General features: G+C 40.4%; 1 protein-coding gene across 8 annotated transcripts in view; it reads right to left on the bottom strand.

Annotated features, from left to right (window-relative positions):
- Positions 1-18,057, bottom strand: part of EYA1 (EYA transcriptional coactivator and phosphatase 1) — a 151,088-nt gene that overhangs the window by 60,290 nt on the left and 72,741 nt on the right. For all 8 annotated transcript variants that reach the window (XM_070392137.1, XM_070392138.1, XM_070392139.1 and 5 more), the window contains 2 exons: positions 4,384-4,523; positions 2,964-3,047 (listed from right to left, as the gene is read on the bottom strand). In XM_070392137.1, coding sequence (XP_070248238.1) covers positions 2,964-3,047; positions 4,384-4,523 — 224 coding nt within the window. The remainder of the gene's footprint in view (positions 1-2,963; positions 3,048-4,383; positions 4,524-18,057) is intronic.

The raw sequence follows: 18,057 nt of genomic DNA, 5'->3' as shown, positions 1-18,057 counted from the left end.
CTTGTCCAACACCAAACTTTCCATTTCTCTTCCAAATTAGTTCTTCCCCATCTCAACACTCTCATATGGCTATTCTCCCAGTTGCTCAGAACAACAACAAAAAAACTGATGATGATCTTTTCATTCCTCTCTATTACTTGAGGCCCGGCGCATGAAGATCCTGCAGGGGAGGGGGGAAAAAGGGGGGGTCTCTTAGCCTGGCTTGCGCCCTCTCATAGTCTGGGACCCCTCAGGGGATGTCCGACTGCCATGGAGGCGGGAGAGGCTCCCGCCACCACTGCTGTGCTCACCAGCTATAAGCCTGGCTTCTGGCTGAGCAGTGCTCCCCCTGTGGGAGCACACTGACCACCAAGGGGCAGTTCCTGCGTTGAGCATCTGTCCTGGTGGTCATTGCATGTCATAGCAACCGGTCGTTCTGCCATTTGGTCAATTTGCATATTAGTCTTTTATTATATAGGCTAGGATTGCCCACCAGGCCAATCCAAATCATTTCCAAATCCAAATTTCCCACCAGCACTAGAATCTAGAATCCAATCGGCTCTCTCCATTTCTACTGCTAATTAATCAGATCACTGCTAAAACCTCCCCTGCTCTTCCATTCCTCTGCCCCTACCTTCGATTATCCACACATAGTCAAAGACATCTAAAAATCCAAAGCAGATCTGTCATGTACTCTCTTGAAGACTTTGAATGGCATCCCATGGCATGTACAATGAGATCAACTCTCCTGACCATGGCTGGACGGCCCTCTGTCCTGGCCCTCCTCTTTCTCGACTCTGTATCATCATCACAAAGCTGACAACACTACCCTTTGTCCCTCAAGCATCAAGCCCTTTTCTGTGTATGCACTTGCTGTTTCTTTTGTTTAGAACATTCTCTCTTTTTTTAAAGAATACTCTTTCTCTTGATGGTTGCATGACCCATTGGCCTATTCAGATCTTTCTGACCTCAGGAAGACCTTCCCTAACTAGGTTTCCAAATTTGCTTTCTCCCAGACCCCCATCAACTTATAAATAAGTAAGCTTACATTTAAATATATCAAATCACCCACACTTTGAAGAATATTAAATTTTTGTTTTGAGGAATTATATGTAAAACTTTTTATCACCTGCCCTAGTATTAGAAAAGTAAACAGACTAACAAACAAAATACTATTTGATAAAACCTCAAAATACTAATGATTGACACTTTTAAAAATATAACTCATGGTATTGTTGAGAATCTGAATGGAAAATTCTAGGTAGCCAGCAGTTTCCAGGTTAGGCGTGAATTCCATATGTAAATGAGTAATTTATGGTCAAAGAGTGACATGAGGTCAATAGGTCACAGGATGCTCTAAGCTGACTCCTTTCAATGGTTACAGAGAACTGATCAAGACAACTCCGTTTGCATCAATTTGACCCTTAGTGAGAAAGTTTTTAAAGACTCAAGACTTTCTGGATTGTTTTCAAATTCTGGTTTTCTTCGTGCCTGCTCTTTCCAACACTTTTGTGTGAGTTCCAAGAGCCACCTTTCTCCCATAGAAGTTAGTTATAGGACATTATAATGGTTTAGTTAAGATCTCCCAGATTCTTCCTGCTGGCTACATGTATTCATCTTTAATCAATTTTTTAAGTTGTTTTGTAAAAATAGGAATATCACTATTTCTAGTAAATAAAAGTATAAGTAGAGCATTAATATAAATAACAATACAAAAAAACAACACAGCTAATAATTATTGAATCCTTATTGTGCTAGGCACATAATAGATTTTCTGAGAATGACTGATTCTATGGTTTTATTTTCATAATCTGAATTTTTGTTAATTGTTGTCTTCTCTTAGAAATTTAATAATAAGATGGGACATACTGTGTTTTACAGATACCTTATTTCTGGACAGAAATTCAAACGGTGGATTATTCTTACTCTTACAAATGTGCATTTTTCAGCCATATTTTTATTAGGCATATCTTTAGGGTTAGGAGAAGGAAAGCTGCACTGTGAAGCTCAATTGATAATTCCCTACTTTCACCTCCACACTACACCTACATAGCAAGCACTCAATTATACTTACTGAAACAATGAATACCTGGGTAGAATCTGTAATGACAGCATGCACATTTTATGGGTATCAACTGTGATAAACAGTTTCATTTTTAAGGTTCCAAACCAATAGTTTATGAATCTAAGATTTGTAATATTATTTCTTTAAAGATTAAAAAATTAAAATATCATATTTACAGAATAATTTCAGAAATTATTTATAGCCACTTTAAATAGCATGATTACTGTGTGGACAGGTTTATGAATCCATCAAGCAATATATCAAAAAATGACCAAGGTTTTAGAAAACCCAAATGCAGAACATTGAAACTGAAGGTCTATTCACGAGGTGGTCTATAACATTATTTTTTACTTACAACACCAAGATAAGTGTTATAACAACTCAAACATAAAAGTATTGGTTCTATTGTCATTCAGAGGCCCAATGTTACATACTATTCCTATAAATTTAGTCTCATGGCAAAGGGACTTGTAAAGACATTCATAACAGGTGCTTTGAAAATAAAATACAAATACTGCTAATCACTGAAGACATCAGCAAGTGAATATTTGCTCCATTGAATATGTTGTGAATAAATAAAAAAAAAATAGAAGGGCATGGCAAATAAAAAAATACAACCCAAAAAATCTTTCTATGTCATCTAAACATTCTAATATATCATCGTAGAATAGCATTCAATCACTTTTATTCATTGGGGTCTGAAGTAAGAATGAATTAAATTGCATAAAGTTTATCTCATTTTTAAGAATCAAAAAATATCTCCTTTTTTTCATTTACGTGTTTTTACCAACCCATCAAGTTATTTTCTTTTTTAGATTTTTGATTTATCATTTAAAGTTTAACCACATTCCCATTTGGACAAAAATTCAATTCTAGGCCTTGTTATTCTAAAGAAAAAATAAAACCTCCTGGTACTCACCCTCCCATATCTGTTTGCGTAGGACCCAGTAAGCAAGGAATGGAAAACGATGATTGTCTCGTCCAAGTCCCAGATGAACACCCTCTACAAAGGAAGAACCAAATCGGTGTGTCTTTCTTTTGCTTAGGAAACCTTGTTATTCATAACTTCAACCATGAGCAATTTTTTTGAAATGGGAGACAAATGAAAAATCTGATTTACTATTTTTTTTAAAAATTCAACTATTTAAAGTATGTCTCCCAACTTTTCTTCTGCTGTAACCTCAGATAACATACAAGAGGATAATTCTATTAGCAACATCAACATAAATACAGGAGAGACATAATAACATATGGCCTTCCTACTTCTGAAACAGGTTCTCAGTCTCAGCTCTGAAGAAATTAAAAAATGAGCTAAAACTAGTCTGTTTATAACTTCTGAGACAGAGAGGGACAATAAATTAAAAAATCGTTCAATTTATCTTGTCCTTATTTCTACTCTCTGTTCATTAGGAAGTGTTAAAGGAGCTAATCTTATGCTTTATTTCTATCAAGCAAAGTATTAAAAAATTGCACACACAAAAACTAAAACTTTCCATCATCTATTCACTTTATGTTACCTATTGGGCTGTTATCAATTGGCCAGGTTATGTATTTGATTTTCTGATGTTTCCAGACAGTTAATAACTTAGCAGACACATCACACTGCTCTTGACACACTCTCGGGGTATTTGGAATTGGATTTGAAGAATTCATTTCAAAGAAGGTCTTTGAGATACCACAAAAGGCCTCATGCCTGCTTTTCTTCTTTCCATTCTCACTTACACCAGTACATATTCATTTAGGTCCTGCTGAAAATTTTCAGCTTTTTGGTAAAAATAATCACGTTTCCCAAATCAGGTTCCAATTTGGAAAAACAAAAGAACAAAACAAAAACAAAAAACCAAACCCAGAAACTTAATTGCAATGGATTCAAGGCTACGAAGCCTACTGACCGTGGAAGGTTTTGTTTAATCCCTCCTGCTTTTGAACTCCACCAGCACACACCTCATAAGAGGATGGCCACTTCAGTTTAGAACATTGCAGGTTTTCCTTTCTTAACATACACAAGTATGTCTTTAATTACCTCATTGAAATGACAGTGATATAGAGCACTATAAGATAATTTTGCTCAAGCAGAATTATGTAATTTATTGTATTCTCTTAGAAATAAGCAGATACTTTACCATACAGTTAAATAGGAGAGAGAACAGAAATAACTGTTTTCCCTAGAATTCATGCAGAAGAGAGAAAATAATGCTTTCCTTATAGTTGCTACGGAAAAGGAAGCAGTAACAAAAGCATTTGGACACGTTGGTCTCTGCTGTAACAATGCAGGTCTTCAGAACCATCCTTTAGCTCTAAGATGCCGTGTTATTGCTCAGGTGTTGGCAATGACTTACCTCAAGATCAGAATCCGGGGGAGGGGAAGGATTATTGTTTCTTCGGCCTCGTCCACGTGATTTCCCATCAGAACCTCGACGTAATCGTTCAGAGTCCGAATCTTTAATGGGTGTTGACGGGCTGTGGATGGTACTGTATTCTGTAGACAGACAGGAAGAACTTTATCTCCTGGTTCTAGCGCCACGATTAACCTTGTTTCAATTCATGGGGAAGTTTGAAGAGTCGAACAAAGTCCGCATTACCTTTTCTTAGCATTGGCAAATAATCTGAGATATCTGATGCCAAGACTTGTTTTGAAAACACATATGATCAGAAGTGACTAAAATTTAATTGAAGACAGCAGGTCATACTCAGTTGCCTAAATTTTCTTCGTGGTTCTCTATGATTAGACAGTGCTCCCCTTCACCCCCCAATCCTCACCCCCAGTTCCACTCTTGTTTCTCTCATTCCACGGACAGTTCCTGGCCACACTGAGGGACTCACACATGAACCGAACCAGCGCACTCACACCTACAAAAAGGCTACTGGTCCATGGAAAGAAATGAAAGAGAAAAATCAGCTCTGGGGCCGGGGAAACCATTGCCAGGCAGAGTTTTGGTTTTTGGAAAATTTAAAAAATTTTCTCCCTCGTTTTAAGTGAGAACAAGGGAGCAGCAAGACAAGGAGAACAGAGACACATGGGCAATACCCGCGCTCTGTACGGCATTCACCACAGGTTCTTCCTGTGTCTCAGTCTCTCTGAACCAAAAATCCCAGGCCAGGCACCACATTAAGTTACTCATCTGGGTAACTCAGAGAAACCACCGAAATAATCATATAGAAACCACAGCATTAAGAACAACCCCCAGGCAGCTCAGAGGAATGGCTGGGCAGTGGTTGTGGCATTGAGAGGAAACTCTTATCCTGTTACCAGAATGAACAAACCATTTACTCTCATCCCTTAGGTACATTTTTGCCCTTAGTCCATCCAGTTCACACATCAGACAATTTCCAACTCCCCGAATTCCAGATGTGCCCGTGTGCTGACTCTCCCCAAAATCTTGGTCAGATTTCTCTACAGATACGGTTTGGAATCTCAAAATCTAATATGAGGAATGATTATTCTCACTGAGACATTGTTGAGGTTACATTTCACCAACTAGAAAACTATGCAGAACAGTTGAAGGCTTTTATTATTGTACTGTCAGCCCCGACTCTGTCAAACCACATGGTCTCAGTATTACCGCCATGTTTAAGCCTTGGGAGTCAGGGAAGATAGGAATGGACTTTGGCAGAATAAAGTCCATTTCTAAGTCACATGAAACAGCCCTATACCTCCTGTTTAATTTGAAACTTAAATAGATTCCCGTCACTTTTAGATGAGGCTTTTGCATGTTCCTCTGCCATTGCAAACAAGACGGCAAATTTCCTCATACAAACTGGTCATGTGATCCTCATACCCAGAAACCACTGTGATGACCTACAAGCCCATTAGTTAATTATGGGAAGAAAGTCTCATTCAAGGCCACTCAACAGGTCTGTTTATGTAGCTATTCGGGATGCATTTTGAGCTAACTTCTCTTGTAGATCTGTGAGAACACAGTGCTGGCTGGTCAAAGTTAAGTGTTCATGAAATCTACGTGAGGTCATTTTTCTTGTAGAGGCAGGTAACTCTGGCATCCTCTCCTCAAGTTGTTCCCAACCAGGCATGTCTCTTCCATGTGTTATAGAGAATTAGGAGCTCCAAATGAATATGAATATGAATATATATATATATATATATATATATATATATATAAAGGAGTTCAGTGGATTCAAAGTTGTGCTTTGAAGAAAAAGTCTTGACCCTCCTTTTCTTTAAATATTCTACAATCTACATCTCTATGCAAACCCTAGACAGCCACCATTTTAGATAGAACACATGCCAATTTCTTAACTAGTGGCAAAACAGACCATTTACTTTGCAGTGGCACAGCTGGCATTGAATCTGCTCTGTTTTTAACTACTTGACTGCAAAGTCCTATCTTTAAAAAATATATATTTTTACTGATTTTTTTTTTTTGAGAGAGAGGAAGGAGGAGGGGAGGGAGAGAGAGAAACATGGATATGAGAGCAAAACATTGATTGGCTGCTTCCTGCATGCCCCCTATCAGGAATCAAGCCTGCAATCCAGGCATATGCCCTGACCAGAGTCCAACCGGTGACTTCTAGGTAGGTGCATGGGACAACACACAACCAACTGAGCCACACCGGCTTTTGCATGTTCCTCTGCCATAGCAAACAAGATGGCAAATTTTCGGGCCTGCAAAGTCTATCTTGAACTGTGAGCTCTCCAGCTTTCGGAAGTTCATTTTGAGAAGAAGTTAAAGGATAGCAAGCAATGTATCTTATCACATATATGTTTGCCTAGGCTTTCTTAGCCTCGATTTCCTCCTATTATTGCCAATTTCTTTGTTTACTTCTGTACTTCTGTTTTAAAAAATCAATTAAATCTTTAAAAATATATTTCATTTCAATTTTTTTAGAAAAGAAAAAGCTATAAATTGATTGCTCACTTCTGTAACCTCCCCCCCCCCCAATAAATTCAATGAGCAAAGTATACAGGTAGATTTTTAAATGATCTTAGCTAAAGTTTTTCCAGGTGGAGAAAAAGCCCTAAAAGATGGACAATCTGACACCTTTAAATATTAAAACACACACAGTTTACAGGTGTTAGCTTCTCAGAAGGAAGATGAAATTTAAATGATGCAACTGGTTTAAAAAAATCTCTTCCTCTTTGTTCTATGCGGTGGAATTAAATGCATCTACTCTCCTAATCAGCTTTCCTGACTAATTTCTCCTTCCTCCTACTAGTGCAAAACAACTCAACAAAAAATTTAAATCTTCTAATGCATTGACATCTCGTGTTTCGTTAAAATCCTCTCCAAATTGTTCAACTGTACCCCCACTGAGATAATGGATGTGAAAGTTCTCAGAAGAGCATTTATTTCATTTCACAAACATGGACTGAATGTTCATACTATTCTAGGCACTGCACTAGGTAGAAGCCTGAAGCATAATGATGTGCCAAAGAGATATTGTTCCTGCCGCCTTGGAGATTTAAATTCAGAGGAAAGCACTGATTCAGGACAAAAATGAAAGATTACAGGACAATATGTGAGGGGTTATACATGGGAAAGGCAGGATGCTAGATCACAGAGGAAGTCCACACAACTCAGATTTACAGGGTTGTGGAAGCTTCCTGAGGATGGAGAAAAAACTCACCAGTGAACAGGAAATAGAAATGTGTTCCAGGCAGCCACTGGAGCCTCTGGGAAGGTGAGGGTGAGGGGTGGGAAGGAGAGAGAGAAAGAGAGGAGAGAGAGGAGAGAGGAGAGAGGAGAGAGAAGAGAGGAAAGAAGAGAGGGAGGGAGAGAGAGGGAGAGAGAGAGAGAGAGAGAGAGAGAGAGAGAGAGAGATTGAGATTGAAATTAAAGAACTGAAACAAAAATCAAACTGACCTGAATCTATAGAGGAAGAGTGGAAGAGTAGAGGTAAGACTGGGGGACGGGCAAATAATTCAATAAGAGAGTGATGTGACCAAATTTCCATTGAGATAGAGGACTCCAGCTCTAACGTGGCCAGGGTACTGGAGGCAAGTGAAGACTGAAAAAGGGAGCCTCCAGCCCAGAGGAGAATTCAGTAATTCAGGTCAGAAGTACTGGTGGCCCAGAATCAGTTAGTGGGCACAGGGAGAGTTAATGTTATGCTGTGTCATTAGGAGGTGAAACCAGCTGGATAAGAAAGGAGGAAGTCAAGCATGATGCTCAAGCCCACGGTTTGGCAACAGGGCAGATGATAATCCAAGGTATGAGATTTAGGAAGAAAGGATTACAGGGGAGAATGTAGGTGAGAATTCAGGCTCAGCTTTTGGACACATTGAACTTGAAGAGTCTGGGGCATTCATGTCCAAGAGACTGTTAGACTGCCTTGTAGTTCAGGAAAGAAATGTGGTTTGGAAATTGATACGATACATAACTTAAGAAATGGGTCTAATTAAAGACATGCAGTATGTGTAGAAGAGATGGGCAGAGATAGATAGGTGGGGTGTGAGAAGGAAAACGCAGGTCAATGTCCGGCAGAGGGAAGAGTATGGAAAGAGAGTGACCAGTCACTTCAGATCAGCAGGAGCTAAATAAAAGGAAGATTGAATCCGAGAGTATTTTAGATTTAGAATCAAAGAGGCCTTTTGGTATATCTGGCCAAAGTATAGATTTGAGAATTATTTGGGAGATAGATGGGTGGGATAAAAATGAGATGGCAGAAGGTGGAAAAAACAAGCAGGGGTTAAAACTCTTAAAATGTTACTGATGACCCTGTAGTGGACAAATCCAATTGTTTTTAAAATTGATTTTAGAGGGAGGAAGGGAGAGAGAAACATCAAACCCACAACCTGGGCATGTGCCCTGACCGGGAATTGAACCCACCACTTTTTGGTGCACAGGACAATGCTCCAATCAACAGCCACACCGGCCAGGGCTCCAATCATTACTTTTTAGTCCTCAATCATATTTGATCTCTCCGTGGCTATGCTGACCACTCGCTCCTTTAAACCACATACACATATATCCCTTCTGCTTCTCATCTTGTCACTCACACTATTCCTTCTCACTCTCTTTGGACACCTCTTCCTCAAGGTTAAATATTAGTGTTCTCTATATTAGTGATACTCAAAGTGCTGATCTGGGACAAAATAAGAAGTTTGCATCTAGACATTAATTAATGCAAGGCTTCCTTCATTGAGGATCTTGCTAAGATTAAAAGGAAAAAGTCAGCTAAAGTAAACAGTGGGCTTAGTGATGCAGTTGATTATATTCTGAGGCAAATCCCTTGTGCTATCATGGACTAGTGAGAAACTAGTAGTGGACAGGCAGCCAGTGGCTGGACCACATTTTTAATAGTAGAGTGCCAGTTTTCTCTATTGTCCTCTTATCTGGCTATAAGCTCTCAATGGTTGGTAGTATTTGTAAGAGGGATTTCACTGATAAGCTCCAGGTTGATGATTTTAAAGCTTTACTTCCTTATCTCCTGACCTGACCATCACACTGTTTGCTACGCCGCTCTATGAGAATATTCCATGAGCAGCACAACTGAACTTGTCCCAAACTGAATCCTCCTTCTCTATTAACAACCTTGATTAATGGTACCAACATCTACCCAATGTTCCAAGCCCGAACAAATCAAGAGTAAATTCTGTGGTTTTCAGCTCTTAAATACTTTTGTTCTAATTCAGGCTCCCACCATCCCTTGCAAATGGCTGTTTCCAAGCTTGTCACTTAGAGCCTTGGAACAATTGTCTGTACCACCATGACCGAGAGCTTACAAACCCTTCAAAACTCCGAATATAGAACAGGAAGGACAGTCTCGATTTCAGGACACTGAACTAGGGACTCAACTGCCACTTTTCAAATCTTGATCTCACTACTTATTAGCAGTATCATTTGTGCAAGTGATTTACCTTCGCTATGACCAGTTACATTATCTATGAAATGGAAATAAATGAGATCAAATAAAACTAATAGATAGTAAAGGTACTTAGAACCATGCATGGCACTGACAACGCCATGATGTTAGCTGCTCTGAGAAACAGAAAAGTCCCACTGAGTTGCTCCCTGAGCACCTTACCTCTAACTGCTCTCTCCCCTTTGTGGTCAGCACTTGGATAAACACACCTAACATTCTCAGTTCGCTGCCATGTGCCAGGCTGTTTCACCACTTTGCACATTCTGTTCCTGTTCTTAGAAAGCCCTTTCTCAACTCAACTGCCTCCCCCGATTTGTAAAATTCCTTTGGGAATCCCTAAAGATCAAGTTCAAGTACCTTCTCTGTGAATTCTCCATTTAAATCTTGGTTCCTCCTTTATAATTACATGTATCTCTATTATATGGTTAGACGGCTTTTGCAGATATTTATGTTCACAGTGGATAACATAGAATTTGATTGAGTTATTATGTCCATCATTCCTGCTCCTGGAGGGCAGAACTGGTGGCATTCATTTTGTATCAAAAGCCAAGGGAGATTTTTTTATTTTTTTTTAAATCAGTGATTGGAGGAATGAGTGTTTCTCAAGTTTAGCTTTCACTCTAGCAAATCTACGGAAGTGATCTAATTATTCGTACTAGCTAGTCAGAATATTTTCAAATGGAAAATAGCTGAGATTATTTTAAACCTTACTAATGTTTATATATTAAACATAAATTAAAACTAATGTTTATGTATTCAATCAGAAAATATTAAACTCTACACAAGGTCATTAGAATTCTACATTTGTAAATGCTGCTAAATCATTCCATAAAGCCTTCAGTATTACAAAGAAAAACAGAGACTGCAACTCAGAAGATTCCATCTAGTTCCTCTTGGCTTCTCTAGTTCCCCTGAGCTCACAAGTCTTACATGAGCCTTGGGGAAGTTACCTCCATATTTTTTAGTCCTCAGTCGCTTAGTCTGTCAAATTGAGGACAGCCTCGTTACTTAGCTTTAAAGTTCTATCACCTATGGGTGTGTAGTATTTACCAATCCTCCTAGGTGTTAGTTTTGGACTCTCCCCTTTAAGTACTCATCAGCAGACTAATCTGTATAGAATACCTTGGACAACTCCAACCCTTAGAAACCATCAGAGTTCACTGTCTACTGTATATAATCCAAACTCCTTATCAGGTTTTATTTCTCATGCCTCCCTTAACATTTGTCTACTTTCTTATACATATTGCCAAATAGTTTTCAAAAGGATATTAATTTAAATGGTGTCATTTTTACCATAGCCTTACCCACTTTGGTTGTCATTGTTTTAAAGAAGTCATTGCTACTTTATTAGGTGTCCAGTAGTATTGCATGCTTTTAATTTGGAGATATTAGAGATGCTTGTAAATATGTGCTTGGAAATCTTATTTTCTTCTATGCACCATCCAAATTCTTTGCCCAATTTTTAAATTCCTTTATTCATATGTTTTCATTTCTTTTGCATATTTGCAGATACTTTTTCAAGCCTGTTAGTTCCTCAAATTATGCTGATATTTCCTTAAAGTGTGCTTTCCTTCACAGAAGTTTTTGATTTTTATATAGTCCTGCTGCAAAGCATGAAGACCTGGTTGAAGATTTAGGGATAAGCTTCACATTTATTCTAAAGGTAGCAGGGAATTTCTGCTCTAACTTTACACTCTTGAGACTACATCTGCCAGTGGTAGATGTAAAGGAAGCAGGATACAGGGCTCCTGCAGGCTCCCTTCTCTGTGCTCTGAGAGGGCTCATTTCTCACAAATTGAAAGACCCCTCCCCCAAAACAGAATTAAATAAACTGACTCCTCTCAGAGAGGACCCTCTTGTCCTTGTATGATGTTGGGTTGAGGCCAGGGCAGCTATTATCTCTGGCTGGATCCTGAGTCTACGCGAAGACAATATCAATTACAAAAAGAAGTACAGAGCTTTGGGGGAAATTCTTTTAAAGATTACCAGAATCTGTTAAACATGTTAATCAATAATTATATTCTATTTGCTACTCTAGGGAACTCAGATAAAGAGAACAGGGTATATTACTTCCCTAAAACCAGACTTATCATGGGCGATCCAAGATGTAAAGTCCAGGGGACAATTATACAGGTGAGCATGAAGAAGATGCCAGACCGCAATCAACACCCAGGCACCCCCAAACTTCGAGACTCTTAAAATCAACAAAAGTGTATGCAACAGTCATCTCAAAAGGTGGCCTATCAAATCTAAATCAGGAAGACTAAGAGAAAGCAAGCGGAGAGCCTAGTTCTGATTCAATGACAAGGATGTCATGGATCCCTCGGTATTCCCAAGGAAATAGATGCATCAAGCTTGATGCGACTGGCCAAGAGAACGCTATACACCCCTGGGATATATTACTGTTTATAATTTTCGAAATTTGTTTGTTTGTTTTTAAGGGGAAAAAACTGATCTGTAAAGCTAAGTTAGTTACTTTAAGGTAAATAAGTGAGATTGCATCTTACTCAAGGGATAGGTTGTGTAATCAATGCACATGGTAAAAACCACATGTAATCACAATTACCCCCAAATTCTTTCAGTCAGCTGCACTGTGAGAGGCAAAGGCAGTGAAACCGACCTGTAGGACAGCAGGGTCACAGGCCATGGTGACACATGGGGCCACACTATTTAATTTAATTTAATTTTTTATTTTCGGTCTGTACACTCTAATGCAGTTCTCAGCAATTTTTTTTTAATGCAAAGAGTCAGATGGCAAATATCTTAGGCTTTGTTGGCCATATGATAACTGCTATTATAGCTCCAAAAAAACCACAGAAAATATGTTATTGTAGGAGAATGGTTGTGTTTCAATATAACTTTATTTAAAAAACAGATCTGTCTGATGAGAACATATAATTGTATTCATTAAAATAACTGTATTTTGTGCAACTCTGTGGTGGCTATGAGGTTCAAGTATGTGACTGTCACCTGACTTCCCTGGGTGACACCACTTCTTCAAAAACGGTTGTAAGCATTAAGTGTTAAAACTGTGTGGGAAAGATAGTAAGTGAAACATGTGCTGAACTAAGTAGAGAACAAGGTGCAGAACAAAGTACTATTATTTTGGAGTTGCTAACAAGTAGAAAAGGAATTTACCATGTACCTTTTAGAAGGCCCTGTCCTGCTAGCCAGGGAGCTGAGCCATCATGAAATCAAAATGCATTTACCTTGAACATGCCAACAAGGCAAGAAAAGGAAGGGTAAGATTTTGCTTTTCTCCTGAACACAGTAACTTGCCATGCAAGATAGAGATTCTCCTTGGGTGGATACGGGCACCTGACACATATGTTCTGGGCACAATTTTCTGTGCTCATCTCTAACAGAGCAGCTCAGGGCCACCAGGAGTCACAAACACCACAGGAGACAGCCTGCCACTCTGTAAGACCAAGTCTACCCCCAGCCCCGGGCAAGCAACCTGGCTTCCCATTCACTGAGGAAATGGAAGCTCCTACTCTACACTCTCAGCGCCAGATACCCCCTACCAGGACATCATTCGCTCTGCCCTTTTTCCCTTATATTATGATGGATGAATTTTCTGTGCTCCTAAGGCCAACTTCTCATCTGAGCACAAAATCACGGGTCCCTGTCCCCTACACCAGCCAGCATTTCCTTTCTTCTGGATCACCCTATGCTTACAGGCTAGATCTAGTTCTTGCCTAAAATATACCCCTGACTCTCTCTTGTTTCTGCTCCACTTCTCAATTACCTTGTAGAAAAAACAACTAGAAGAACTGTGAATATTTGCTGCCTATACTTCCCCTCCTCTCATTCTCTTTAGAACCCACTTCAGTTATGTTATTTTCTCCAAAACACCAACGCTCCACTTTGTCAAGGTCATCAGTAATTTGCTGTCAAATCCTATGGTCCAGCCTCAATTTCCATTTTTCTCAAACTTTCACCAGCGTTGCACACAGCCCATCACCCCTTCCTTCTGCAACACTGGCTCCCCCCGCCTCCGGGAGGCCTCCTCCTCAATGCAAGGTCCCGGGCTTGGTGGCTCTCACTCCTGCAGTGACACGCGCTGGCCTGGTCATCTCATCCAGGCACAGAAGCTTTAAATGCCATGTGTGATGCCTCACAAATTGAGGTCCTACACCATCCTATGGACAGCAGACTCATCCAGCAACTAACTCGCCATCTCGCCCTGGGGCTGCCAACAGGGATCTCAACCTTCACATGTGCTAAACAGAATCCTGCTTTCCTCAACTACCCCTTGTCTTCCTGTTGCTTTCCCATATCAACAAATGGCAAATGCACTTTTCCAGCTCTTTGGGCCAGATCTGTGGTGTCCTCCATGATTCCTGCCTTCTCACTCCTCACATTCAATCCAATGACAAATCCCGGTCACTCTCTTTCTAACTCTCTCAATTCTGACCACTCTCACCACCTCCACGCCTAGCACTGACCTCGTTACCTGTCACCTGGACCCCTGGAATCATGTCCTATGTGATGGCCATGCTTCCCTTCTTGTCCTGATACAGCTTACTCTCTGCCAACAACCAGACAGATTATTTTCCAATGTGTGACATTTTGTCACTTTTCTGCTTAAATATTTCTCCACCTCATTCAAAATCACATCCCAAGCCCCTCGCCCCCCTCACCCATGTCTGCGGTGATCTGGCCTCCACAACCCTTCTCCTCACCCCTACTCCTCTCCTCTCTCACTGAGCTCCCACCTCTCCCCTTCTTGTCACTGGCTGAATCCACCAAGCACAGTCCCACCTCCAGGCCTTGGTGACTGCTGTTTCCTCTCCGGGATACTCTTCCCCAGATACCATGGTGGGTCTCTGCTCCAGTGCCACCTGGCAGACCGCTCTTCTGGCAGTGAAAAGGACAGACAGGTGGGCAGCCTCTGGGGGGCACCTGCCTGGACAGGCTGGCTGCCACCTTCTCCTGGAGGCTTGGGGCCAGAGGAAAGAACATCCCAGGACCAAGCTTAGCCCCTGGATTACGGAACCTGCACTGACTCCAGAATGTGACCTAACCCGCCTGCGGAGGTGGTGGATCTTGTCAATTCTGGTCCATCTCCACATCCTCCCTAACTTACAGGACAGAACATGGAAAGTTGAGCAGTTCAAGTTTCCTTGTGGTGGAGAGCATAATCTACAAAGTCAGACAGAAGGATCTGCATATATTTCAAAATGAGCCTGGTAACTTGTAATTTATATTATTATCTGAATCTTAGTTTTTTTGAACAGAAAAATGGGGACAGCATCATTGTGAAGGTTACATAAGATAATGCATGATAAAGTATTTTGTATAAACACGATAGTGTTGTCATGTTCAAAGTCACCTCTCTAGACTTAGTTACCTTAGTCATAAAGATGATCATAAAGTGATCATCCAGTTCAAAAACTGCTTTCATCTGTTAGTGAAATTGATATGCAGTTTAAGCTTATTCTGATGAAAAAATACCCTGTCATTAAGCCCATTTAAAAGGGTCCATTCCTCTAGCCTTGAATGAATATCCCTTCCTTATCCTCTGTCCCACACTCATTCGCATCTTTCAACACTAAGGATAAATTTCACCTCCTTTGTTAGTATTTTCTCCAAACACTTTACATAAGAAATTTCTGTTCCTGCATCCTTCCTGGGCACTCTGCTACTTTTAGCATAACATTTTTCATATCCAAGCCTCAGTAAGTTTGTCTGTTCATATAGTACAATGATCCTTGAAAACAGGGAGTAACCCTCCTGCTCTGTGAATCCCCACAGACCCCAACAGTACTTCCTAAGTAAGAGATGCTCCATGAACAGCTAACAAAATGGGGGAGAGCATCATCGAACCCATTGACATGTGGCAATAGAAGAAACCGCGTTTTCTGCCGTTCCTACAACTAGCAAATAGTGTAACGCCACTTAATAGCACAAATAAGGAAAAAGTCTTGTGAGAGATGTGCTTCCTCAGCAACCTCTAAGGATATCAAAGCCGAGCCAAGGGAGGTAATTAGCTGAACAAATGTACTGAAACAGACGCTTTAGGGAAAACACTAAATGGGAAATTGGAAAAGAAAGAGACTTGCCTGGCTGGCATGGCTCAGTGGTTGAGCTTCGGCCTATGAACCAGAAAGTCACGGTTCTCTGAAATCAATAAAAGTATATTAAGAAAGAAAGAAAGAAAGAAAGAAAGAAAGAAAGGAAGGAAGGAAGGAAGGAAGGAAGGAAGGAAGGAAGGAAGGAAGGAAAAAGAGAGAGAGAGAGAGAGAGAGGGAGGGAGGGAGGGAGGGAGGGAGGGAGGGAGGAAGAAAGACTTCTCAGGGAAAAAAGTTCTTCAAATGCTTAAAGGGAAATCATTTAAATTGTTGTCAGGGATGGAAAATAAACTGCAGAAGTTGAAAACAATGTCAGTGGTAGAAAAAATAAATTCTTACATTTGGGAGACATTTCATAATTGGCAACATGATTTTTATACAAATTAGCTGAATTGAAAATACTAACAAGCCTATTAGGGCAGATCTGGGGCTTTGAGCAGAGAGAAGATAGAGAGGTGTGTGCTCTTGGGACGCTGTAATTATGAGAAGAGGTTCTGTGCACATATTAACCAAAATGGTTACGGTTTTTGTACACATATTAAGCAAAATGGCGATGTTTACAAAATGATGGTTATAATGAATTACAATGCAATTTGCAAAGTAGGTGCTTCCTGGGCATGGTGTGCCTGTGGAATCTTCTCTCTGGCCCTTATTCTTGTGGAATAAAACGTTTGAATTCTTATTTTATTTTCTGAGCAATTTATATCCTTCCTTTCTCTAAAAAGGGCTTAGGATAGATAATCCGCCACAGATATATGAGATGACTACATAGCAATCTTCTAAACAATGAATGAGCTCAGTAGAAGACAAATTGGCTGGACCAGGGAAGATAACAGGGGAAAGCATGGTCGGCAAAGGGTCTGCTTGCCCAGAGGTCTAGCTCACCGGGGCAAAGGCACCAACAGTTCTCATGGTGCATAAGATGAGACAAAGCAAGATCTCCCTGGAAACGTAGGTGCTCCTAGGAGAGAGGAGGCAGCCACGCCTCAGAGGACTGCAGATGGGGAGGGTGCTGTGTGGGGCCAGGAACACACCCTCATGGCAGAGAACACAGTGAGTTTCACGAGATGTTTACTTTTAAGGCTGACTCCATACTCAGTGCCTCAGAGCACAGAGCACTGGGGTCAGGTACCGAGCTCATTTTAGGGTAAAACTGAAACTAAAGGGGCCATTACTTATCTTTCCGGCAGCTGACAGATGCTAGTCTCTCCTTAGGTTTAAGCAGCAGTGTGGTAAGTGGTTCTACGGAATCACCTGGAGAGGAGCTACACTTGGTTGCTGGGCGGAGTGGAGACCCCTAGCTTTAGGAGGCTAGCAATGCTGAAAACAGAAATGACACTGTCTTATAACAAGAGTTCGAATCGAGAAAGAGTCCCAGGCGGAAAGCCTTAGTTCTCAGAGAGGGTCTGACATATGCCTCGAAAAGCTACTTGGGATTCATGTAGACTTTACAAAGTGAGGGACCATCAAGCCCGCGACATTGCATGCCACAGAATGTGACTACGATAGTTTTACACCAGTTTTTTTTAAAGTGGAAGCTATCTGTATTGTTAAAAAGAGGGGAGAGGGGGCTTTGCAAGCCCTTGAATACATTATTTAATTAAATTATATTAGATTCACAGTGAGTATTACCTTATCATCAAAGGATAAAAGACTTAACATAAGGGAAGCTTGTTAGCTCTAAATCATCAGCCATAATAAACCAAAGGCAAGAAAACGTGTGACTAGTCTTACAGAGTTAACGAGAAGTCAGAGATTAATAAATATTAATTGAATTAATTTTAGAGAACTGCTTTGACTTTCCTATCTGTATTGCGTATCCATTACTTCCCTGCCACACAATCACTAATAGAGGTCGCCTAGGTAAATTAATTCCTCAGTCAAGGTTTAGTATCTAAATTAATAGAGCTTTATCATCCCTGGAGTACAGCCATTATCCACTCTCCAGTACTCCATGGGCAACCTCATAGGAACCTCTATCATCCTTCTTACACATTTTGACCTTTCGTGTAAATACCCCACGGTCATTCTATGTGAATCCATTCTGGCGACCTCACGTTGGGGGCTGTAGTCTCTGAAACAACCACGATGCACAATGCACTATATAAGTCAAGAGGG

The sequence above is a fragment of the Myotis yumanensis genome, unplaced genomic scaffold (genome assembly GCF_028538775.1).
Source record: "Myotis yumanensis isolate MYYU_CA2020_CCGP unplaced genomic scaffold, mMyoYum1.0.hap1 SCAF_15, whole genome shotgun sequence".
Lineage (NCBI taxonomy): Eukaryota > Metazoa > Chordata > Mammalia > Chiroptera > Vespertilionidae > Myotis > Myotis yumanensis.
Note: the sequence above shows the minus strand (reverse complement) of the source record. Positions and strands in the feature narration are given on the sequence as shown.